General features: G+C 46.8%; 1 protein-coding gene across 1 annotated transcript; it reads left to right on the top strand.

Moving 5' to 3' along the window:
- The first annotated feature begins 1,245 nt into the window (after window positions 1-1,245).
- LOC124256858 lies at window positions 1,246-26,633 on the top strand. The gene is made up of 3 exons (XM_046690828.1): window positions 1,246-1,561; window positions 17,849-17,980; window positions 25,399-26,633. Exons 1-3 carry the CDS (start codon window positions 1,246-1,248, stop codon window positions 25,650-25,652), a joined length of 702 nt encoding a protein of 233 aa, XP_046546784.1. The 3' UTR covers window positions 25,653-26,633.
- The last annotated feature ends 80 nt before the right edge of the window (window positions 26,634-26,713 follow it).

The raw sequence follows: 26,713 nt of genomic DNA, 5'->3' as shown, positions 1-26,713 counted from the left end.
GGGGGAGTTGTTTCAACAGGACAATGCCAGGCCCCACACAGCACGTCCTCCAGAACCACAACATCAATGTGCTCCCCTGGCCCTCAAGATCACCGGACTTAAACCCGATGCAACATCTGTGGGATGCCCTGGACAGACGGGTGCGACGCCGTAACCCTCAGCCCCAGACACTTCAGCAACTCGCACAGGCACTACAGGCAGAGTGGGCTGCGATTGGGCAACACGAGATTCTGAGACTTATTTGTTCGATGCCGAGGCGATGCCGTGCAGTTCTGGATACCCACGGTGGTCACACGAGGTATTGACTTCAGCGCCACCACACGTCTCCATGTGACACTCAAACTGACTCAAACTGGTGCCAAAGATGGATAAGTTTGCATTCCCAGTGTGCAATTTTGCTATATTTCATTGACTCATAAAGCCTACAAGATGTTTCAAAATAAACATAAAAAGACAGTTGAAATTCCTATATGCGTATCTTTTTTGGGAGAGTATATATGTAATGTAGGCCAAAATATTGTCGAAAATATGTGACATTGTGCCTTTAACCTAAATGATGTAACTGAAGACTTGCGATCTGTTCCTAATCTAAAATAGTGATTCTTCAAGACTGTTTTATCAATCATTCATGAGCACCTCATGTATTACTCCCCTGATGAGACGGTTGATTGTACACAAACCAGACTATAAAAACATGCATCATTGCCTGATTTAATTTGTGGAAATCAATAACATTACGTTACTGTTAACTACTTTGCTGCACAAGAGTTTGGAATCTGGAAAGAATGAGGTTTTGAAAATATGTTCGGTTTGCGATTCAGTTAGAGGCAGTTTTAATGTGACATTCCTAACATAATCTGATATTAACTGCACATAATTCTAACTTAATAGTCAATATCTCAGATTCACAAACACCGCCATGCAGATCTATTAAGTACACATATGTAGGCACGAGTACAGATATGGGAGAACAACGAGAAAATTCTTGTCGATTCAGTGGCCTTGTATAGAGGTAAACATGATTATTCCACAGCACACCAATGAGCTATAGTAACACTGTCTACTGGCATGGAATCCCACGTTGTTCTACAATCAATGACGCTAATTTACATATCCATATTTGTCTCGCCAATTGTTGTCTCTATAGAACCAGAGTCGTCTAAATATTTAATACAATACAGCTAGTAAAGTAAGTCAGTAGCTGTGACCATGCTTTAGTGGCTGTTTGATGAGAACAGGATCAGCATGTCGCTGATCCACAAAGTTGCTGTCATGATTTGTGTCCTCAACTTCCATTATTGTCAGAAGTGTGTCAATGAGAAAGTCCGACCGTTACCTGCTTTCGATAATGTGGAGGTGCGCGAGTACGTATTGTGGGAGGTTTCTTCAGGGAAACTGGTTTGTTTAGGAAAATGTTTCCATGATGTTCGTTGTCACAGTTTCCAGACTCTGGGTTCTTCTGGAAGGTGCACAGGCCATGCTACAGCGTTTGCCAGTCCGGACAAGATCTACTCACCCACCCTTGCTTCCCCTGGAACAAGGATGTATCTACTGCCTCGAGGTGAGGAAAACATCCTTTATTGAGGGGGTGCCCAGGTCAAATGACGTGAGGATGTCAGGTACGGGTGTGAGGTACGAGGTGTGAGGTACGGAGTGTGAGGTAGGGGATATGAGGTACGGGGTGTAAGGTACTGGGTTTGAGGTACGGGGTGTGAGGTACTGGGTGAAGTACGGAACGTGAGGTACGGGATGTGAGGTACGGGTGAGATACGGGATGTGAGGTACTGAATGTGAGGTACGGGATGTGAGGTACGGAATGTGAGGTACGGGATGTGAGGTACGGGGTGTGAGGTACGGGGTTAGATACGGGATGTCAGGTACGGAGTATGAGGTACTGGGTGTGAGTTGCGGAGTTTGAGGTACGGTATGTTAGGTACGGGGTGTGAGGTACAAGGTGTGAGGTATGGGGTGTGACAGGTACAGGGTGTGAGGTATGGGATGTGACAGGTACGGGGTGTGACAGGTACAGGGTGTGAGGTACGGAGTGTGAGGTACGGGGTGTGACAGGTACGGGGTGTGAGGTACGGGGTGTGACAGGTACAGGGTGTGAGGTACGGGGTGTGACAGGTACGGGGTGAGAGGTATGGGGCGTGAGGTACGGGGTGTGACAGGTACAAGGTGTGAGGTACGGAGCATGAGGTACAGGTGTAAGGTACAGGGTGTGAGGTACAGGGGAGTGAGGTACAGGGTGTGACAGGTACAGAGTGTGAGGTACAGGTGTTAGGTACGGGAGAGGTACAGGGATGGAGGTGCAGGGTGTGAGAGGTGGAGAGGAGGTGAGGTATGGAGTGCGGAGTGTGAGGTATGGAGAGTGAGGTGCAGGGGTACTAGGTGCGGAGTGTGAGGTATGGGGTGTGACAGGTACGGGGTGTGATAGGTACGGGGTGTGGGGTATGAGGTACAGGGTGTGACAGGTACGGGGTGTGAGGTACGGGGTGTGACAGGTATAGGGTGTGAGGTACGGGGTGTGACAGGTACAGGGTGTGAGGTATGGAGTGTAAGGTACGGGGTGTGAGGTACGGGGTGGGACAGACACAGAGTGTGAGGTACGGAGCGTGAGGTACGGAGTATGAGGTACGGGGTGAGAGGTATGGGACGTAAGGTACGGGGTGTGACAGGTACAGGGTGTGAGGTACGGAGCATGAGGTACGGAGTGTAAGGTACGGGATGTCAGGTACGGGGAGTGAGGTACGAGGTGTGACAGGTACAGGGTGTGAGGTACGGAGTGTAAGGTACGGGGAGTAAGGTACGGGGAGTGGGGTACGGAGCTTGAGGTATGGAGTGTGAGGTATGGAGAGTGAGGTGCGGGGTGTGAGGTGCGGAGAGTGAGGTGCGGGGTGCCAGGTGCGGAGTGTGACAGGTACAGGGTGTGAGGTACGGGGTGCTAGGTGCGAAGTGTGACAGGTACAGGGTGTGAGGTACGGAGTGTAAGGTACGGGGTGTGAGGTACGGGGAGTGAGGTACAGGGTGTGACAGGTACAGGTTGTGAGGTACGGAGTGTAAAAGGTACAGAAGGGAAGTAAGGTACAGTGAAGGGGAGTGTGGGTATGGGCGTGAGGTACAGGGTGTGAGGTATGGAGTGTGAGGTATGGAGAGTGAGGTACAGGGTTTGAGGTACAGGATGTTAGGTACAGGGTGTGAGGTACAGGGTTTGAGGTACAGGATGTTAGGTAGTAGAGGGTGTGAGTACAGGATGTGAGTGTGCACTGTGTGAGGTACAGAGGTGAGGTACAGGGGTGTGATGTACAGGGTGAGGTACAGGGTGTGAGGTACAGGAAGTGAGGTGCAGAGGTATGGGGCGTGAGGTACAGGGTGTGACAGGTACAAGGTGTGAGGTACAGGCATGAGGTACAGGAGTGTAAGGTACAGGAGTGTGAGGTACAGGGGAGTGAGGTACAGGGTGTGACAGGTACAGGGAGTGTGAGAGTACAGAGTGTTAGGTACAGGGAAGTACAAAAGGTACAGGGATGGAGGTACAGGTGTGAGGTATGGAGAGTGAGGTGCAGGGGTACTAGGTGCAGGAGTGTGAGGTATGAGGAAGTGAGGTACAGGGTGCTAGGTGCAGGTGTGAGAGGTACAGGGGTGTGACAGGTACAGGGGGTGTGATAGGTACACAGGGTGTGAGGTACAGAGGAGTGTGAGGTACAGGGGGTGTGACAGGTACAGGAATTGTGTGAGGTACAGGGTGTGACAGGTATAGGGTGTGAGGTACGGGGTGCTGTACAGAGGTACAGAGGTGTGAGGTACAGGCATACGAGGTAGAGTACAGGTGTGAGGTACAGGGGGTGGGACAGACACAGGGTGTGAGGTACAGGCGTGAGGTACAGAGGTATGAGGTACAGGGGTGAGAGGTATGGGACGTAAGGTACAGGGGTGTGACAGGTACAGGGTGTGAGGGGTGGAGGCATGAGGGAACAGGAGTGTAAGGTACAGGATGTCAGGTACGGGGGAGTGAGGTACAGGAGTGTGACAGGTACAGGAGTGTGAGGTACAGGAGTGTGTAAGGTACAGGGGTGTGAGGTAAAGGTACGGGGGAGTGGGGTACGGGAGCTTGAGGTATGGAGTGTGAGGTATGGAGAAGTGAGGTGCGGGGTGTGAGGTGCGGAGAGTGAGGTGCAGGGTGCCAGGTGCAGGTGTGACAGGTACAGGGTGTGAGGTATTGTTGCAGGGTACTAGGTGGTGTAAGGTACAGGGTGTGAGGTACGGGGTGTAAGAGGGGTGTGAGGTACAGGGGTGTGAGGTACAGGGGTGTACAGGTACAGGGTGTGAGGTACGGAGTGTAAGGTACGGGGAGTAAGGTACGGGGAGTGGGGTATGGAGCGTGAGGTATGGAGGGTGAGGTATGGAGAGTGAGGTGCGGGGTGCTAGGTGCGGAGTGTGAGGTGCGGAGAGTGAGGTGCAGGGTGCTATGTATGGGGTGTGAGGTAGGGGGTGCTAGGTACAGTGGGTGAAGTACAGGGTGTGAGGTACAGGGTGTGAGGTGAGGAGTGTGAGGTGCTGAGCGTGAGGTACGGAGTGTGACGTACGGAGAGTTAGGTACGAGGTGCTAGGTACGGAATGTGAGGTACGGAGGGGTGAGATGCGGAGTGTGAGGTACAGGGTGTGAGGTACGGAGCGTGAGGTAGAGAATTTAAGGTACGGGGTGCTAGGTGCGGAGTGTGATTTGCGGAGTCTGATGTATGGAGCGTGAGGTGCGGGGTGTAGGGTGCGGAGTGTGAGGTGCGGAGTGTGAGGTACGGGGTGTGAGGTGAGGAGAGTGAGGTGCGGAGTGTGAGGGACGGGGTGTGAGGAGTGAGGAGAGTGAGGTGCAGGAGTGTGAGAGTACAGGGGTTTGAGGTACAGGATGTTAGAGTACAGGGTGTGAGGTACAGGGGTTTGAGGTACAGGATGTTGGAAGTACAGGGGTGTGAGGTACAGGATGTGAGGTGCACTGTGTGAGAGTACAGGGTGAGGTACAGGAGTACGGGGTGTGATGTACAGGGGTGAGGTACAGGTGTGTGAAGTACTGGGTTTGAGGTACTGCGTGAGTTTTAGAGTACAGGGTGTGAGAGTACTGGGGTGAAAGGTACTAGTGAGGTGAAGTACAGGGTGTGAGTTTTAGGATGTGAGGTTCAGGGGTGAGAGTACAGGATGTGAGGAGGTACAGGATGTGAGGTACAGCAGGATGTGAGAGTACAGGATGTGAGAGGTACAGGAGGTACAGGATGTGAGGTACAGGGTGTGAGGTACAGAAGTGAGATACAGGATGTCAGAGTACAGGTATGAGGTACTGGGTGTGAGTTGCAGGTGTGAGGTACAGTATGTTGAGTACAGGGTGTGATGTACAGGATGTGAATTACAGGTACAGAGGTACATGTGTGAGAGGTACAGAGGTGTGAGAGTAGGAGGATGTGAGGTACGTTGTGAGGTACAGGGTGTGAGGTGATGTGAGAGAGTGAGAGTGCAGAGGTGTGAGGGATACAGGGGTTTGAGGTACAGAGTACAGGATGTGGAGAGTACAGAATGTGAGAGTACAGGTGTTTGAGGTGTGAGTACAGGATGTTGAGGTACAGAGGGTGTGAGAGTACAGGATGTGAGTGCACTTTGTGTGAAAGTGCAGGGTGAGATGGTACAGGGTGTGAGAGTACAGAGATGTGAGGTGCAGGTGTGAGGGACAGGGTGTGAGGTGAGAGAGAGAGAGTGAGGTGCAGGTGTGAGGTACAGTAAGGGTTTGAGGTACAGGATATTGAGAGTACAGGGTGTGAGGTACACAGGAGGTTTGAGAGTACAGGATGTTAGAGTACAGATGGTGTGAGAGTACAGGATGTGAGTGCACTGTGTGAGAGTACAGAGGTGAAAGTACAGGGTGTGATGTACAGGATGTGAGGTACAGGGTGTGAAAGTACTGGGTTTTGAAAGTACTGGGGTTTTAGAGTACACAGGGTGTGAGAGTACTGGGTGAAGTGAGTACTGGGTGAAGTACAGGGCGTGAGTTTTGAGGGATGTGAGGTTCAGGGGTGAGAGTACAGGATGTGAGAGTACAGGATGTGAGGTACTAGGTGTGAGGTACAGGGGTTTGAGGTACAGGATGTTAGAGTACAGGGTGTGAGAGTACAGGATGTGAGAGTGCAGGGTGTCCAGGTACAGGGTGAGAGTACAGAAGGGTGTGATATACAGAGGTGAGAGTACAGGGTGTCAGAGTACTGGAGTGTGAGAGTACAGGATGTGAGAAGTACAGGTGTAAGAGTAGGGATATGAGGTACAGGATGTGAGGTACTGGGTTTGAGGTACTGGGTGTGAGAGTACTGGGTGAAAGTACAGGCAGTGTGAAGTACAGGATGTGACAGTACGATGTGAGATACAGGATGTGAGAGTACTGAGGATGTGAGGCACAGGGATGTGAGAGTACAGGAATGTGAGGTACAGGATGTGAGAGGTACAGGGTGTGAGGTACAGGGTGTTAGATACAGGATATCAGGTACAGGTATGAGGTACTAGGTGTGAGTTGCAGAGTTTGAGAGTACAGTATGTTAGAGTACAGGAGTGTGAGAGTACAGGATGTGAGGTACAGGTTGAGAGTACATGTGTGAGAGTACAGGGTGTGAGGTACAGATGTGAGAGTACGTTGTGAGAGTACAGGGTGTGTACAGGATGTGAGAGAGTGAGAGGTGCAGGAGAGTACAGGGTGTGAGGTACAGGATGTGAGAGTACAGGGTGTGAGAGTACAGGATGTGAGAGTACAGGGTGTGAGAGTACAGGAGTGTGAGAGTACAGAGGTGTGTACAGGAGTGAGGTACAGGGGTGAGAGTACAGAGTGAGAGTAGGCAGAGTGAGAGTGCAGTGTGAGTACAGGGGTGTGAGGTGAGAGAGTGAGAGTACAGGGTGTGTGAGAGTACAGGGTTTGAGGTACAGGATGTGAGGTACAGGATGTGTGAAGGTACAGGGTTTATGAGGTACAGGATGTGAGAGTACAGGGGTGAAAGAGTACTGGTGTGAAGTACAGGCGTGAGAAGTTTAGAGATGTGAGGTTCAGGGGTGAGAGTACAGGATGTGAGGTACAGAGTGTGAGAGTACAGGGTGTGTGAGTACAGGGTTTGAGGTACAGGATGTGAGGTACAAGGTGTGAGAGTACAGGGATGTGAGTAGTGCAGGAGGTGAGTGAGGTACAGGAGTTGTGTGAAGGTACAGGATGTAGAGTACTGGAGTGTGAGGTACAGGAGTTTGTGAAAGTACAGGATGTGAGAGTACTGGTGTAAGAGTACTGGAGTGAAAGGTACAGGAGATGTGAGAGGGATTACAGGATGTGAGGTACAGGATGTGAGGTACAGGATGTGAGGAGAGTGTACAGGCGTGAGAGTACAGGGTGTGAGAGGTACAGAGGTGTGAGAGGTACAGGATGTAGAGGTACAGGTGTGAGTACAGGATGTGAGAGTGCAGGGTGTCCAGAGTACAGAGGTGTGAGAGTACAGGATGTGTGATGTACAGGGTGAGAGTACAGGAGTGTCAGGTTCTGGAGGTGTGAGAGTAGGGATGTGAGAGTACAGGGAGTGTAAGTGTAGAGATATATGAGGTACAGGATGTGAGGTACTGGGTGTGAGGTACTGGGTGTGAGGTACAGGAGGTGAAAGTACAGGATGTGAGAGTACAGGAGTAATGATGTGAGTACAGTGTGAGATACAGGATGTGAGAGAGTACAGAATGTGAAGTACAGGATGTGAGGTACAGAATGTGAGAGTAGTACAGGTGTGAGAGTACAGGGTGTGAGGTACAGAGAAGTTAGAAGATACAGGATGTCAGGTACAGAGTATGAGAGTACTAGGTGTGAGTTACAGGTTTGAGAAAGTACAGTATGTTAGAGTACAGGGTGTGATAGTACAGGAGGTGTGAGAGTACAGGGTGAGGTACAGGGATGTGAAAGTACAGGGTGTGAGTAGAGATATGAGTACATTGTTGTGAGGTACAGGGTGTGAGGTACAGGAAGTGAGGTGTACAGAGTGTGAGAGTACAGGAGTTTGAGGTACAGGATATTGTGAGAGTACAGGAGTGTGAGAGTACAGGAGAGGTTTTTGAAGTACAGGATGTTAGAGTACAGAGGATTGAGGTACAGGATGTGAGAGTACAGATGTGTGAGGTACAGGGTGTGAGGTACAGAGGTGTGATAGGTACAGGATGTGAGGTACAGGGTGTGAGAGGTACAGGTGTGAGGTACAGAGGTTTGAGAGTACAGGATGTGAGGTACAGGGTGTGAGGTACTGGGTGAAAGTACAGGCGTGAGGTTTTTTGGGATGTGAGTACAGGGTGATGAACAGTACAGGATGTGAGGTACAGGGGTGTGTGAGGTACAGGGTGTGAGGAGTACAGGGTTTGAGAGTACAGGATGTGAGAGTACAGGATGTGAGAGTACAGCATGTGAAGGTGCAGAGGGTGTGAGGTACAGGAGGGTGACAGTACAGGGTGTGAGGTACAGGAGTGTGAGAGTACAGGTGTGTGAGGTACAGGTGTGAGAGTACAGGATGTGAGGTACAGGTGTGAGAGTACAGGATGTGAGGTACAGGATGTGAGGTACTGGGTTTGAGAGGTACAGGGTGTGAGAGTACAGGATGTGTGAGGTACAGGTGTGAGGTACAGGATGTGAGGTACAGGGTGTGAGATGTACAGGATGTGAGGTACAGGAATGTGAGGTACAGGATGTGAAGGTACAGGGAATGTGAGAGGTACAGGATGTGAGGTACAGGGTGTGAGAGGTACAGGAAGTGAGGTACAGGATGTACAGGTACAGTGGTATGTGAGGTACTAGGGTGTGAGAGTACAGGAGTGTGAGGTACAGTATATTGGAGTACAGGAGGTGTGATAGTACAGGATGTGAGAGTACAGGGGTGAGAGTACATAATGTGTGAGGTACAGAGGTGTGAGAGTAGAGGATGTGAGGTACAGGATGTGAGGTACAGGGTGTGAGGTACAGGGAAGTGAGGTGCAGGTGTGAGGTACAGGGTGTGAGGTACAGGATGTTAGGTACAGGGTGTGAGGTACAGGGTGTGAGGGTGCATGGGGTGTGAGGTACAGGATGTGAGGTACAGGGTGTGAGAGTACAGGATGTGAGTGTACAGGATGTGAGGTACAGAGGAGGTGTGAGGTACAGGGGTGTGAGGTACGAGAGTGTGAGGTGCAGGTGTGAGGTACAGAGGTGTGAGGTACAGAGGGTGTGAGGTGCAGGATGTGAGGTACAGGGGTGTGAGGTACAGGATGTGAGGTACAGGGGTGTGAGGTACAGGGTGTGAGGTACGGAGGATATTGAGGTACAGGGTGTGAGGTACAGGATGTGAGGTGCACTGATGTGAGGTACAGGTGTGAGGTACAGGGTGTGAGGTACAGGGTGTGAGAGTACAGGGTGTGAAGTACTGGGGTGTGAGGTACAGGGTGTTTAGGTACAGGGTGTGAGGTACAGGGTGTGAGTAAGGATGTAGTAGGATGTGAGAGTACAGGATGTGAGGTACAGAGATGTGAGGTACAGGGGGTGAGAGGTACAGGATGTGAGTACAGGCGTGAGGTACAGGTGTGTGAGGTACAGGGTGTGAGGTACAGGATGTGAGGTACTAGGGTGTGAGGTACAGGGTGTGAAGTACAGGATGTGAAGTGGCAGTGATGTGAGGTACAGGGTGTGAGGTACAGGATGTGAGGTACAGGGTGTGAGAGTACTGAGGTGTGAGAGTGTGACACAGGGTTTGAGGTACAGGATGTGAGGTACAGGGTGTGAGGTACAGGATGTGAGAGGTACAGAGTGTGTGTACAGGTACAGTGTGAGTACAGGAGTGTGAGTACAGGGTGAGAGGACAGGGTACAGGGTGTGTGAGGTACTGGGTGTGAGGTACAGGATGTGAGGTACAGGAGTGTAAGGTACAGGATGTGAGAGGTACAGGATGTGAGGTACTGGGTGTGAGAGTACTGGGTGTGTGAAGTACTGGGGATGTGAGGTACAGAGATGTGATGTAGTACGTGTGAGAATACAGGATGTGAGGTACTGAATGTGAGGCACAGGATGTGAGAGTACAGGAATGTAGGGTACAGGATGTGAGAGTACAGGGTGTGAGGTACAAAGTTAGATACAGGATGTCAGGTACAGGAGGTATGAGGTACTAGGGTGTGAGTTGCAGGAGTGTGAGGGTACAGTATGTGAGAGTACAGGGTGTGATGTACAGGATGTGAGAGGTACAGGATGTGAGAGTACATGTGTGAGGTACAGGGTGTGAGAGTACGGGATGTGAGGTACGTTGTGTGAGAGTACAGGGTGTGAGGATGTGAGAAGTGAGGTGCAGAGTGTGAGGTACAGGGTGTGAGGTACAGGATGTTAGAGTACAGGTGTGAGAGTACAGGGTGTGAGGTACAGGATGTGAGGTACAGGGTGTGAGGTACAGGATGTGAGAGTGCACTGTGTGAGGTACAGGGGTGAGAGTACAGGGGAGTGAGGTACAGGGTGTGAGGTACAGGGGTGTGAGAGTACAGGAGTGTGAAAGTACTAGGTTTGAGGTACTGAGGTTTGAGTACAGAGTGTGAGAGTACTAGGTGAAAAGAGTACTGGGTGAAGTACAGGTGTGAGAGTACAGGAGTGAGTTACAGGTGTGAGGTGTGAGGTACAAGTGTAGATACAGAGGATGTGAGAGTACAGGATGTGAGTACAGGGTGTGAGGTACTAGGATGTGAGAGTTGCAGGTGTGAGGTACAGTATGTGAGAGTGAGGTACAGGGTGTGAGGTACAGGATGTGAGGTACAGGATGTGAGGTACATGTGTGAGGTACAGGGTGTGAGGTACAGGATGTGAGGTACAGGGATGTGAGGTACAGGGTGTGAGGTGAGGAGTGAGGTACAGAGTGTGAGGTACAGGGTTTGAGGTACAGGATGTGAGGTACAGGGTGTGAGAGTACAGGGGTGTGAGGTACAGGATGTGAGGTACTGTGTGAGAGTACAGGGTGTGAGTACAGGATGTGAGTGTACTGTGTGAGTACAGTACAGTGAGAGTACAGGATGTGATGTACAGGGGTGAGAGTACAGGGGTGTGAAAGTACTGGAGTGTGAGGTACTAGGATGTGAGAGTACAGGGTGTGAGGTACTGGGTGAAAAGAGTACTAGAGTGTGAAGTACAGGATGTGAAGTTTACAGGATGTGAGGTACAGGGTGAGAGTACAGGATGTGAGGTACAGAGTGTGAGGTACAGGGTGTGAGAGTACAGGGTGTGAGGTACAGGATGTGAGAGGTACAGGGTGTGAGGTACAGGATGTGAGGTACAGGATGTGTGAGGTACAGGGTATTGAGAGTACAGGGGTGTGATGTACAGGAGGTGTGAAGGTACAGAGGGTGTGAGGTACAGGGTGTGAGGTGCAGGTTGAGAGTACAGAGTATAGGTGAGGTACAGAGGGTGTGAGGTACAGGATGTGAGGTACAGGATGTGAGAGTACAGGTGTGAGGTACAGGGTGTGAGGTAGTAGAGGATGTGAGGTACATTGTGTGAGGTACAGGAGTGTGAGGTACAGGATACAGAGATGTGAGAGTACAGAAGGAGGTGTGAGATACAGGATGTGAGGTACAGGTGTGAGGTACAGGTGATATGAGAGTACAGGGTGTGAAGTACAGGATGTGAGGTACAGAGTGTGTGAGGTAGGATGTGAGGTACAGGATGTGAGGTACAGGATGTGAGAGTACAGGGTGTGAGGTACAGGATGTGAGGTACAGGATGTGAGTACAGATGTGTGAGTACAGGATGTGAGTACAGGTGTGAGAGTACAGGATGTGAGAGTACAGGATGTGAGAGTACTGGGATTGTGAGGTACAGTGATGTGAGAGTACAGAGGGTGTGAGGTACAGGATGTGAGAAGTACAGGGTGTGAGAGTACAGGATGTGAGTACAGGATGTGAGGTACAGGGTGTGAGAAGTACAGGATGTGAGAGTACACAGAGTGTGGAAGGAGTACAGGATGTATGAGGTAGGGGAGTGTGAGAAGTACTGAGGATGTGAGGTACAGATGTGTGAGAGTACAGGATGTGAGGTACAGGTGTGAGGTACAGGATGTGAGATACAGGAGTGTGAGGTACAGGATGTGTGAAGTACAGCGTGTGAGAGTACAGGGTGTGAGAGTACAGGATATGTGAGTACAGTAGTGTGGCAGGATGTGAAGTACAGGATGTGAGAGTACAGGATGTGAGGTACAGAATGTGTGAGGTAGGGGTGTGAGAGGTACAGGATGTGAGAGTTGAGTGAAAGGTACTGGATGTGAGGTACAGGATGTGAGGTACAGGGTGTGAGAGTACAGGATGTGAGAGTAGGATATGTGAGGTACAGGATGTGAGAGTGCAGGTTGTGAGGACTGGGTGTGAAAGTACTGTGTTTGAGAGTACTAGGTGTGAGGTACTGGATGTGAGAGTACAGGATGTGAGGTACAGTGTGTGAGGTACAGGGTGTGAGTACATGTGTGTGAGGTACAGGGGTGTGAGAGTAGGGATGTGAGAGTTCACGTTGTGAGGTACAGGGTGTGTGAGGTACAGGAAGTGAGGCACAGGGTGAGATACAGGATGTTAGAGTACAGAGTGTGAGGTACAGGATATGAGGTACAGAAGGTGTGAGGTACAGGATGTGAGAGTACAGGGTGAGGTACAGGATGTGAAAGTAGGTTGTGAGAGTACAGGTGTGAGGTACAGAGTGTGAGGTACAGAGGTGTGAGAGTACAGAGGTTAGATGCAGGATGTCAGTACAGTACAGAGTGTGAGGTACGAGGTGTGAGAAGTACAGGGGTGTGAGGTACAGGATGTGAGAGTACAGAGGGTGTGAGAGTACAGCTGTGAGGTACACCTAGATGTGAGGTACAGGGTGAGGTACGTGATGTGATGTGTACAGAGGTGTGAGGTACAGGATGTGAGGAGGTACGTTGTGAGGTACAGGGAAGTACTGTGAGGTACAGGATGTAGGGCACAGGGTGTGAGATACAGAGATGTGAGGAGGTACTGAGTGTGAGGTACAGGATGTGAGGTACAGGGGTGTGAGGTACAGGGATGTGAGGTACTTGGTGAGGTACAGGATGTGAGGTACAGGATGTAGAGGTACAGGGTGTGAGTACAGGGGTGTGATGTGAAGTACAGGATGTTAGGTACAGGCTGTGAGGTACAGGTTGTGAGGTACAGGAGTGTGAGGTACAGGATGTGAGGTACAGTGTGTGAGAGTACAGGATGTGTGAGGTACAGGGGTGTGAGGTACAGGATGTGAGGTACAGGGTGTGAGTTACATGCAGGATGTGAGGTACAGGGTGTGAGGTACAGGATGTGAGAGTACAGGGTGAGGTACAGGGATGTGAGGTACAGGATGTGAGGTACAGGATGTGAGTACAGGGTGAGGTACAGGTGTGAGTACAGGATGTGAGGTACAGCGTGTGAGTACAGGGTGATGTACAGGTAGTAGGAGATGTGAGGTACAGAGCGTGAGAGTACAGGAGTGTGAGGTACAGGACGTGAGAGTACAGGATGTGAGGTACAGGATGTGAGAGTACAGGATGAGGGGTGTGAGAGTACAGGGTGTGAGAGGCAGGGGATGTGAGGTACGACATGTGAGTGCAGGTTGTGAGGTACTGGGTGTGAGGTACTGTGTGTGAGGTAGTGTGTGAGTGTGTGAGTACAGGATGTGAGAGTACAGGATGTGAGGTACAGGGTGTGTGTAGTGGATGTGAGAGGTACAGCATGTGAGGTACTGGAGTGTGTGAGGTACTGGGTGTGAGGAGGATGTGAGGTACAGGACTGAGGTGTGATGTGAGGTACTGGGTGTGAGAGTAACACAGCATGTGAGATACAGGGTGTGAGGTACAGGATGTGAGGTACATTATGTGAGGTACAGGGTGTGAGAGAGTACAGGATGTGAGGTCCCTGGGTGTGAAAGCCACTGGGTGTGAGTACAGGAACGTGAGGTACGACATGTGAGGTTCGGGGTGTGAGTTATCGGATGTGAGGTACGGGGTGTGAGGTACTGGGTGTGAGTTACGGGTTGTGAGGGAAGGTGTGTCAGGTACAGTGTGTGAGGTACGCGTGTGAGGTGTAGAAATTGCGCTTTTTAACGTACGGGATTGAACTTGAGATGTGAAATGTGAGATGTGTAACCTAAGATGCTAAACGTGATAGGTTTGATATGAGATTTGTGAAGTGAGATGTGATAAGTAAAATGTGTGACGTGAGGTGTGTGACGTGATATGTGTGACGTGAGATGTGTTATGTAGGACATGTGAAATGAGATGTGTTGTGTGAGGTGTGTAACGTGAGATGTGTGTCTTGGGTGTGTGGCGTGAGATGTGTGACGGAAGGCTTGTAACATGAGATGTGACAAAATGAAAATGTGTGACATAAGATTAGTGACGTGAAATGTGTGATGTAAGATGTATGATGTGAGATGTGATATGTGTGATGTGAGATGTGTGATGTATGATGTGAGATGTGTGACGAGAAATGTGTGATGTGAGATGTGTAGCGTGAGAGGTAAGGTTTGTGACGTGTGGCGTCACATGCGTGGCCTGAGGTGTGTGACGTGACATGTTTGACGTGAGCTTTTTGAGGTCAGATATGTGGCGTGAGGTGTTTGATATGAGATGTATGCTGTAAGACGTGTGTCGTGAGCTGTATGACGTGAGATATGTAATATCAGATGTGTGACGTGAGGTGTGTGAAGTGATGGGTGTGGCGTAGGTTCTGGGACGCGAAATGTGTGATGTAAGATGTAAGACGTGAGATGTGTGTCGTGAGATGTGTAATGTGAGATGTGTCATGTGATATGTGTCATGTGAAGTGTATGATGTGAGATGTGTGACGTGAGGTGTATGATGTGAGATGTGTGACGTGAGGTGTATGATGTGATATGTGTGACGTGATGTATGTGACGTGAGATGTGTGACGTGAGGTGTGTGATGTAAGATGTGTGACGTGAGGTGTGTGACGTGAGGTGTTTGACGTTTGGTGTGTGACGAGAGATGTGTGACGTGAGGTGTGTGACGAGAGATGTGTGACGTAGAGGTGTATGATGTAAGATGTGTGACGTGAGGTGCGTAATGTGAGGTGTATGACGTGAGGTGTGTGACGTGTGGTGTGTGACGAGAGATGTGTGACGTGAGGTGTATGATGTAAGATGTGTGGACGTGAGGTTTGTAATGTGAGGTGCATGATGTGAGATGTGTGACGTGAGGTGTATGATGTGAGATGTGAGACGTTTGGTGTGTGAAGAGAGATTTGTGACGAGAGGTGTGTGACGAGAGATGTGTGACGTGAGGTGTATTGTGTAAGATGTGTGGACGTGAGGTGTGTTATGTGAGGTGTATGATGTGAGATGTGTGACTTGAGGTGTGTGATGTGAGATGTGTGAGATATGTGAGATGTGAGATGTGTGACGTGAGGTGTTTGGTGTGATATGTTTGACGTGAGGTGTATGATGTGAGATGTGTGACGTGAGGTGTATGATGTGAGATGTGTGACGTGATGTGAGATGTGTGAGATATGTGAGGTGAGGTGTATGATGTGAAATGTGTGACGTGAGGTGTGTGATGTGAGATGTGTGACGTGATGTGAGATGTGTGAAGAGATGTGTGACGTGATGTGAGATGTGTGAGATATGTGACGTTAGGTGTGTGATGTAGAGATGTGTGACGTGATGTGAGATGTGAGATGTGCTTGTGTAGAGATATGTGACGTGTATAGAGTGTATGAAGTGTAGAGATGTAAGACGTAGAGGTGTATGATGTGATGAGATGTGTAGAGACGTGTAATGTGATGTGTGTGTGAGATGTGTGACGTGATGATGTGAGATGTGTGACGTGATGTATGGTGTAGAAATGTGACATTAGAATTGACAGAGGTGTGTGATGTAGATGATGTGTGACGTGATAGAGATGTGTGAGATGTGTGACGTAGAGTGTATGATGTGAGATGTGTGACGTAGATGAGAGTGTGTGATGTAGAGATGTGTGACGTTATGTAGAGATGTGTGACATTATGAGAGATGTATGGTGTAGAAATGTGTGACGTAGAGGTGTGTGATGTGAGAGATGTGTGACGTTATGTGAGATGTGTGTGTGAGGTGCGTAGAGATGTGTGAGAAATGTGTATGATGTGATGTGAGATGTGTGTGACGTACGAGGTGTGTGATGTGAGATATGTGAGTGAGGTGTGTGACGTAGAGATGTGTAACCTGAGGTGTGTGATGTGAGATGTGAGAGATGAATGGTGTGAAATGTATTACGTGAGGTGATTGACCTGCAGCAGAGGTGCGTGACTTGGGGTGTGTAACCTGAGGTGTGTGACGTGAGATGTGTGATGTGAGATGTATGACGTGAGGTGTGTGACGTGAGATGTGTGATGTGAGATGTGTGACGTGAGGTGTGTGAGGTGAGATGTGTAACCTGAGGTGTGTGATGTGAGATGTGTGATGTGATATGTGTGACGTGAGGCGTGTGATGTGAGATGTGTGATGTGAGATGTGTGACATGAGGTGTATGATGTGAGATGTGTAACCTAGGAGGTGTGTGATGTGAGATGTGTGATGTGATATGTGTGACGTGAAGCGTGTGATGTGAGATTTGTGACGTGAGGTGTGTGATGTGAGATGGGTGACTTGAGGTGTGTGATGTGAGATGTGTGAGATATGTGAGATGTGAGATATGTGTGACGTGAGGTGTTTGATGTGAGATGTGTGACGTGAGGTGTGTGATGTGAGATTTGTAACGTGAGGTGTATGATGTGAGATGGGTGATGTGAGATGTGTGACGTGAGGTGTGTGATGTGATATTTGTAACGTTAGGTGTTTGATGTGAGATGTGTGACGTTAGGTGTATGATGTGAGATGTGTGACGTGAGGTGTGTGATGTGAGATGTGTGAGATGTCTGACGTGAGGTGTGTGATGAAGGTGTGTGAGATATAAGGTGTGTCACGTGAAGTGTGTGACGAGAGATGTGTCACGTGACGTGTGTGACGAGAGATTTGTGATGTGAGATATATGACGTGAGGTGTGTGACGTGAGGTGTGTGATGTGATATTTGTAACTTGAGGTGTATGATGTGAGATGGGTGACATGAGATATGTGATGGGAGAAGTGTGGCGTGAGGTGTTTGATGTGAGATGTGTGACGTTAGGTGTATGATGTGAGATGTGTGACGTGAGGTGTATGATGTGAGATATGTGAGATGTCTGACGTGAGGTGTGTGATGAAGGTGTGTGAGATATGAGGTGTGTCACGTGAAGTGTGACGAGAGATGTGTCACGTGACGTGTGTGACGAGAGATTTGTGATGTGAGATGTGTGACGTGAGATGTTTGACGAGAGGTGTGTGGTGTCAGATGTGTGATGTGAGATGTGGGGGGAATGGTGTTGTAAACAAGAGCTACTGAATCATGTTGCAGTGCGCCTAATGTGAGTAATGAGGTACGGGAAGTGAGATGCTGGACATATGGAGCGTCATTTACGGAACGTGAGGTACGGGCGTGAGTTACGGGGCGTGAGTTACGGGGCGTAAGGTACGGGGCGTGAGGTACGGGACGTAAGGTACGGACCAAGATGCTCAGTGCATGAGTTCACGAACGGTTAAACAGTTCGGGACGTGAGAAACACGGATCTGGGTTACATGATATATTGCGGTGGTTAAAACAATCGCTCGTCACGCCCAACATGTTCGTTTCCCCAAAGGGTGAACGTGTCACGTCAACATCAGCTGTCCCCAGCTGGCACACAACCAATGTCACATATTCAGTCACTTTTCAACTCCACCCCAAACCACTGACTCACTTGATGGTTCTGCTTCAGCTTCCGACTTCGTTGGCAGTGCTTGTACAAGTGATGGCGACTGCAGTCTTGAACACACCTATTGCAATGATGGAGCTTGCAACTGTCAAGCCGGCATCATGTTCTCAGTAGGGAGGAGTGCGTGTGTCACAGGTAATATTACAAATACACGTCAACAGGAAAGAGAGTGCGTGTGTCACAGGTAATGTTACAAATACACGTCAACAGGAAGGAGTGCGTGTGTCACAGGTAACGTTACAAATACACGTCAACAGGAAGGAGTGCGTGTGTTACAGGTAATAGTGCAAATACATGTCAACAGGAAGGAGAGAGTGTGTGTCACAGGTAATATTACAAATACACGTCACCAGGAAGGAGAGCGTGTGTCACAGGTAACGTTACAAATACAGGTCAACAGGAAGGAGAGCGTGTGTCACAGGTAATGTTACAAATACACGTCAACAGGAAGGAGAGTGTGTGTCACAGGTAATATTACAAATACACGTCAACAGGAAGGAGGGAGTGTGTCACAGGTAATATTACAAATACACGTCAAAGGAAGGAGTGTGTCACAGGTAATGTTACAAATACAGGTCAACGGAAGGAGTGCGTGTGCCACAGGTAATGCGTTACAAATACAAGTCAACAGGAAGGAGGCGTGTGTCACAGGTAATGTTACAAATACAGATCAACAGGAAGGAGAGGCGTGTCACAGGTAATGTTACAGATACACGTCAACAGGAAGGAGCGTGTGTCACAGGTAATGTTACAAATACACGTCAACATGAAGGAGAGGGTGTCACAGGTAAGGTAATGTACAAATACAGGTCAACAGGAAGGAGAGCGTGTGTCACAGGTAATGTTACAGATACACGTCAACAGGAAGGAGAGTGTGTGTCACAGGTAATATTACAAATACACGTCAACAGGAAGGAGAGAGTGTGTCACAGGTAATGTTACAAATACACGTCAACATGAAGGAGTGCGTGTGTCACAGGTAATATTACAAATACAGGTCAACAGGAAGGAGTGCGTGTGCAACAGGTAATATTACAAATACACGTCAACAGGAAGAGTGCGTGTGTCACAGGTAATGTTACAAATACGTCACCAGGAAGGAGTGCGTGTGTCCCCAGGTAATGTTACAAATACGTCAACAGGGAAGGAGAGGCGTGTGTCACAGGTAATGTTACAGATACACGTCAGCAGGAAGAAGAGTGTGTGTCACAGGTAATGTTACAAATACAGGTCAACAGAAGGAAGGAGGCGTGTGTCACGGTAATGTTAAAATACACGTCAAAGGAAGGAGGCGTGTGTCACAGGTAATGTTACAAATACACGTCAACATGAAGGAGAAAGTGTGTCACAGATAATGTTACAGATACACGTCAACAGGAAGGAGAGTGTGTGTCACAGGTAATGTTACAAATACACGTCAACAGGAAGGAGAGCGTGTGTCACAGGTAATGTTACAAATACACGTCAACAGGAAGGAGAGTGTGTGTCACAGGTAATGTTACAAATACAGGTCAACAGGAAGGAGAGTGTGTGTCACAGGTAATGTTACAAATACAGGTCAGCAGGAAGGAGAGTGTGTGTCACAGGTAATGTTACAAATACAGGTCAACAGGAAGGAGTGCGTGTGCCACAGGTAATATTACAAATACACGTCAACAGGAAGGAGAGTGTGTGTCACAGGTAATGTTACAAATACACGTCAACAGGAAGGAGAGTGTGTCACAGGTAATGTTACAAATACACGTCAACAGGAAGGAGAGCGTGTGTCACAGGTAATGTTACAAATACACGTCAACAGGAAGGAGAAAGTGTGTCACAGGTAATGTTACAAATACACGTCAGCAGGAAGGAGAGTGTGTGTCACAGGTAATATTACAAATACAGGTCAACAGGAAGGAGTGCGTGTGCCACAGGTAATATTACAAATACACGTCAACAGGAAGGAGTGCGTGTGTCACAGGTAATGTTACAAATACACGTCAACAGGAAGGAGAGTGTGTGTCACAGGTAATGTTACAAATACACGTCAACAGGAAGGAGAGCGTGTGTCACAGGTAATGTTACAAATACACGTCAACAGGAAGGAGAGAGTGTGTCACAGGTAATGTTACAGATACAGGTCAACAGGAAGGAGAGTGTGTGTCACAGGTAATGTTACAAATACAGGTCAGCAGGAAGGAGAGTGTGTGTCACAGGTAATGTTACAAATACACGTCAACAGGAAGGAGTGCGTGTGCCACAGGTAATATTACAAATACACGTCAACAGGAAGGAGTGCGTGTGTCACAGGTAATGTTACAAATACACGTCAACAGGAAGGAGTGCGTGTGTCCCAGGTAATGTTACAAATACACGTCAAAAGGAAGGAGAGCGTGTGTCACAGGTAATGTTACAAATACACGTCAACATGAAGGAGAAAGTGTGTCACAGGTAATGTTACAGATACAGGTGAACAGGAAGGAGAGTGTGTATCACAGGTAATGTTACAAATTCATGTCAACAGGAAGGAGAGCGTGTGTCACAGGTAATGTTACAAATACACGTCAACAGGAAGGAGAGCGTGTGTCACAGGTAATGTTACAAATACACGTCAACATGAAGGAGAAAGTGTGTCACAGGTAATGTTACAGATACAGGTCAACAGGAAGGAGAAAGTGTGTCACAGGTAATGTTACAAATACACGTCACCAGGAAGGAGAGCGTGTGTCACAGGTAATGTTACAGATACAGGTCAACAGGAAGGAGAGTGTGTATCACAGGTAATGTTACAAATACACGTCAATAGGAAGGAGAGCGTGTCACAGGTAATGTTACAAATACACGTCAACAGGAAGGAGTTAGTGTGTCACAGGTAATATTACAAATACAAGTCAACAGGAAGGAGAGTGTGTTTCACAGGTAATGTTACAGATACACGTCAATAGGAAGGAGAGCGTGTCACAGGTAATATTACAAATACACGTCAACAGGAAGGAGTTAGTGTGTCACAGGTAATATTACAAATACAAGTCAACAGGAAGGAGAGCGTGTGTCACAGATAATGTTACAGATACACGTCAACATGAAGGAGAGTGTGTGTCACATGTAATGTTACAGATACACGTCAACATGAAGGAGAGTGTGTGTCACAGGTAATGTTACAGATACACGTAAACATGAAGGAGAGAGTGTGTCACAGGTAATGTTACAAATACACGTCAACAGGAAGGAGGGTGTGTGTCACAGGTAATATTACAAATACACGTAAACATGAAGGAGAGTGTGTATCACAGGTAATGTTACAGAAACACGTCAACAGGAAGGAGAGTATGTGTCACAGGTAATGTTACAGATACACGTAAACATGAAGGAGAGAGTGTGTCCCAGGTAATGTTACAAATACAGGTCAACAGGAAGGAGAGTGTGTTTCACAGGTAATGTTACAAATACAGATCAATAGGAAGGAGAGCGTGTCACAGGTAATATTACAAATACACGTCAACATGAAGGAGTAAGTGTGTCACAGGTAATATTACAAATACACGTCAGCAGGAAGGAGAGGGTGTGTCACAGGTAATGTTACAAATACAGGTCAACTTGAAGGAGAGTGTGTTTCACAGGTAATATTACAAATACAGGTCAACAGGAAGGAGAGAGTGTATGACAGGTAATGTAACAAATACACGTCAACAGGAAGGAGAGTGTGTATCACAGGTAATGTTACAGAAACACGTCAACAGGAAGGAGAGTATGTGTCACAGGTAATGTTACAGATACACGTAAACATGAAGGAGAGAGTGTGTCACAGGTAATGTTACAAATACACGTCAACAGGAAGGAGAGTATGTGTCACAGGTAATACTACAAATACAGGTCAACAGGAAGGAGAGTGTGTTTCACAGGTAATGTTACAAATACAGGTCAACAGGAAGGAGAGTGTGTTTCACAGGTAATGTTACAAATACAGATCAATAGGAAGGAGAGCGTGTCACAGGTAATATTACAAATACACGTCAACATGAAGGAGTTAGTGAGTCACAGGTAATGGTACAAATACACGTCAACAGGAAGGAGAGTATGTGTCACAGGTAATACTACAAATACAGGTCAACAGGAAGGAGAGTGTGTTTCACAGGTAATGTTACAAATACAGGTCAACAGGAAGGAGAGTGTGTTTCACAGGTAATGTTACAAATACAGATCAATAGGAAGGAGAGCGTGTCACAGGTAATATTACAAATACACGTCAACATGAAGGAGTTAGTGAGTCACAGGTAATGGTACAATACACGTCAGCAGGAAGGAGAGTGTGTGTCACAGGTAATGTTACAAATAAACGTCAACAGGAAGGAGAGTGTGTATGACTGGTAATATTACAAACACACGTCAACAGGAAGGACAGAGTGTATCACAGGTAATATCAAATACACGTCACCAGGAAGGAGTGTGTGTGTCACGGTTAATATTACAATTTACAAACACACTTCTTACCCTATTGCATAGTGAAAGAGTTACCCCTAATGGATAGTGTAAGCGTTACCCCTGGTGTATTGCGTAAGCGTTACACATGTTATATAGTGTCAGTGTTACTCCTAATGTATAGTGTAAGCGTCACCCTATTGAATAATATCAGTGTTACCCCTATTGTATAGTGTAAGTGTTACCCCTATTGTATAGTGTAAGCGTAACCCCTATTGTATAGTGTAAGTGTTACCCCTGTTGTATAGTGTACGTTTGACCCCTATTGTATAGTGTAGGTTTTACCCCTATTGTATAGTGTAAGCGTTACCCCTGTTGTATAGTGAAGGTTTTACCGCTATTGTATAGTGTAAGTTTTCCCCCTGTTGTATAGTGTAGGTTTTACCCCTATTGTATAGTGTAAGTGTTACCCCTATTGTATAGTGTAGGTTTTACCCCTATTGTATAGTGTAGGTTTTACCCCTATTGTATAGTGTAAGCGTTACCCCTATTGTATAGAGTAGTTGTTACCCCTCTTTCATAGTGTAGGTTTTAACCCTATTGTATAGTGTAAGTGTTACCCCTATTGTATAGTGTAGGTTTTACCCCTATTGTATAGTGTAGGTTTTACCCCTATTGTATAGAGTAGTTGTTACCCCTATTTCAAAGCGTAAGTGTTACCCCTATTGTATAGTGTAGGTTTTATCCCTATTGTATAGTGTAAGCGTTACCCCTGTTGTATAGTGTAGGTTTTACCCCTATTGTATAGTGTAAGTGTTACCCCCATTGTATAGTGTAGGTTTTACCCCTATTGTATAGTGTAAGCGTTACCCCTGTTGCATAGTGTAGGTTTTACCCCTATTGTATAGTGTAGGTTTTACCCCTATTGTATAGTGTCAATGTCACCCCTATTACACAGTGTCAGTGTTACCCCTATTGCATAGTGTAAGAGTTACCCCATTGTATAGGGTAATTGTTACCATTACTGTATAGTGTAATTCTTACCCCTATTGTATAGTGTAATTCTTACCCCTATTGTATAGTGTAATTGTTCCCATATTTTATAGTGTAAGTGTTACCCCTATTGTATAGTGTCAGTGTTACCCCTTTTTTATAGTGTTAGTGTTACCCCTATTGTATATTATAAGTGTTACCACTATTGTATAGTGTAAGTGTTACGCCTATTGTATGGTGTAAGTGGTATAGTGTAAGTGTAACCCCTATTGTATAGTGTACGTGTTACCCCTATTGTTTAGTGTAAACGTTGCCTCTATGGTATAATGTAAGTGTTACCCCTATCGTATAGTGGAAGTGTTTCCCCTATTGTATAGTGTAGGTTTTACCCCTATTGTATAGTGTACGTGTTACCCCTATTGTATAGTGTACGTGTTACCCCTATTGTATAGTGTACGTGTTACCCCTATTGTATAGTGTAAGTGTTACCCCTGTTGTATAGTGTACGTTTGACCCCTATTGTATAGTGTAGGTTTTACCCCTATTGTATAGTGTAAGCGTTACCCCTGTTGCATAGTGTAGGTTTTACCCCTATTGTATAGTGTAAGTGTTACCCCTGTTGCATAGTGTACGTTTGACCCCTATTGTATAGTGTCAAGGTTTGACCCCTATTGCATAGTGTAGGTTTTACCCCTGTTGCATAGTGTAAGTGTTACCCTTATTTTATAGTGTAGGTTTTACCCCTCTTTCATAGTGTAGGTTTTACCCCTATTGTATAGTGTAAGTGTTACCCTTATTTTATAGTGTAGGTTTTACCCCTGTTGCATAGTGTAGGTTTTACCCCTATTGTATAGTGTAAGTGTTACCCCTGTTGTATAGTGTACGTTTGACCCCTATTGTATAGTGTAGGTTTTACCCTTATTGTATAGTGTAAGTGTTACCCCTGTTGTATAGTGTACGTTTGACCCCTATTGTATAGTGTAGGTTCTACCCCTATTGTATAGTGTAAGTGTTACCCCTGTTGTATAGTGTACGTTTGACCCCTATTGTATAGTGTAGGTTTTACCCCTATTGTATAGTGTAAGCGTTACCCCTGTTGCATAGTGTAGGTTTTACCCCTATTGCATAGTGTAAGTGTTACCCCTGTTGTATAGTGTACGTTTGACCCCTGTTGTATAGTGTACGTTTGACCCCTATTGTATAGTGTAGGTTTTACCCTTATTGTATAGTGTACGTTTGACCCCTATTGTATAGTGTAGGTTTTACCCCTATCGTATAGTGTAAGCGTTACCCCTGTTGCATAGTGTAGGTTTTACCCCTATTGTATAGTGTAAGTGTTACCCCTATTGTATAGTGTAGGTTTTACCCCTATTGTATAGTGTCAATGTTACCCCTATTGCATAGTGTAAGAGTTACCCCATTGTATAGGGTAATTGTTACCATTACTGTATAGTGTAATTATTACCCCTATTGTATAGTGTAATTGTTCCCCTATTTTATAGTGTAAGTGTTACCCCTTTGGTTCAGTGTCAGTGTTACCTTATGACATAGTGTAAGTGGTACCCATGGAAGTGTTACCCCTATTGTAAAATGTAATTGTTACCCCTATTGTATAGTGTAAGTGTTACCCCTATTGAATAGTGTAAGCGTTACCCCTATTGAATAGTGTAAGCGTTACCCCTATTGAATAGTGTAAGCGTTACCCCTATTGTATAGTGTAGGTATTACCCCTATTGTATAATGTAAGTGTTACCCCTATTGTATAGTGTAAGCGTTACCCCTATTGTATAGTGTAATTTTTACCCCTATTGTATAGTGTAAGTGTTACCTCTCATACGTACTGTAAGTGTTACCCATAATGTATAGTGTAAGCGTTACCCCTATTGTATAGTGCAAGTGTTACCCCTATTGTATAGTGTAATTTTTACCCCTATTGCATAGTGTAAGTTTTACCCCTATTGCATTGTGTAAGTGTTACCTCTCATACGTACTGTAAGTGTTACCCATAATGTAAAGTGTAAGCGTTACCCCTGTTGTATCGGAAGGAGTTCTTCTGTATTCTGGAAGAGACCCCAATCCCCCTTCTTTTCCGTTAGTGAACCTAATACTTCACAGATGAAGTTAAGTGTTGAGTGTATTAAAAGTAGATGTTTCTTCCACAGACTGCACCAAATGGGGATACGACGCCGTCCGCTATTTTGATCGTTCCATTGGTGGTTACAACGATGATCACGTTTCTGGCGTCACCGAGGCTGCTTGCCGTCAGCTATGTCTCAACAGCAGCACCTTTACCTGCACTTCGTGCGACTACAAGGACAACCAGTGTTTCCTGTCCAGCGCTACATTTCTGTCCGTCCCAGAAAGCAGCCGAGATCTTGGCACATCCTATGCGCACTACCAACGCACCTGCTTGTAAATCTCGCAACCTAAGTGTTATTCAAGAAGGAATTATCCACCACTGTGAACAAAAGTTACATCCTGTATGTGGCATCACTAACAATATGCAACAGACCCCCATGTATGAAAACCAAAATCACTAGATGTGGTAACCTTGTAACCAGACACCCGGTGCGCAAAATGTAAAAGTCTTTACGTGTCAACCCTGGACTTCTGTGACCAATTTTCCAGTGTTTAAGTGAAACATTCTTTACGTGTCAACCCTGGACTTCTGTAACCAACCTCCCAGTGTATAAAGTGAAAAATCTTTACGTGTCAACCCTGGACTTCTGTGACCAACCTCACAGTGTATAAAGTGAAAAATCTTCACATGTCAACCCTGGACTTCTGTGACCAACCTCACAGTGTTTAAGTGAAACATTCTTTACATGTCAACCCTGGACTTCTGTGACCAATCTCCAAGTGTATAAAGTGAACAAATCTTTAAGCGTCAACCCTGGACTTTTGTAACCAATCTCCCCATGTTTAAATGAAACATTCTTTACGTGTCAACCCTGGACTTCTGTAACCAATCTCCCAGTGTATAAAGTGAAAAATCTTTACATGTCAACCCTTGACTTCTGTAACCAATCTCCCAGTGTATAAAGAGAAAAATCTTTATGTGTCAACCCTGGACTTTTGTAACCAATCTCACAGTGTATAAAGTGAAAAATCTTTACATGTCAACCCTGGACTTCTGTGACCAATCTCCAAGTGTATAAAGTGAACGAATCTTTAAGCGTCAACCCTGGACTTTTTTAACCAATCTCCCGGTGTTTAAGTGAAACATTCTTTACGTGTCTACCCTGGACTTCTGTAACCAATCTCCCAGTGTATAAAGTGAAAACATCTTTAAGCGTCAACCCTGGACTTTTGTAACCAATCTCCAAGTGTTTAAGTGAACAAATCTTTATGTGTCAACCCTGGACTTCTGTAACCAATCTCCCAGTGTATAAAGTGACAAAATTCTTTAAGCGTCAACCCTGGACATCTGATTTGTCCGATGATAATTTTAAGGGGGGTCACGCATTTTGTTCTGGG

This window comes from Haliotis rubra, unplaced genomic scaffold (genome assembly GCF_003918875.1).
Source record: "Haliotis rubra isolate DU_JTF1 unplaced genomic scaffold, ASM391887v1 Scf640, whole genome shotgun sequence".
Lineage (NCBI taxonomy): Eukaryota > Metazoa > Mollusca > Gastropoda > Lepetellida > Haliotidae > Haliotis > Haliotis rubra.
The sequence above is the reverse complement of the archived record's forward strand: the minus strand, read 5'-3'. Positions and strand labels throughout refer to the sequence as shown.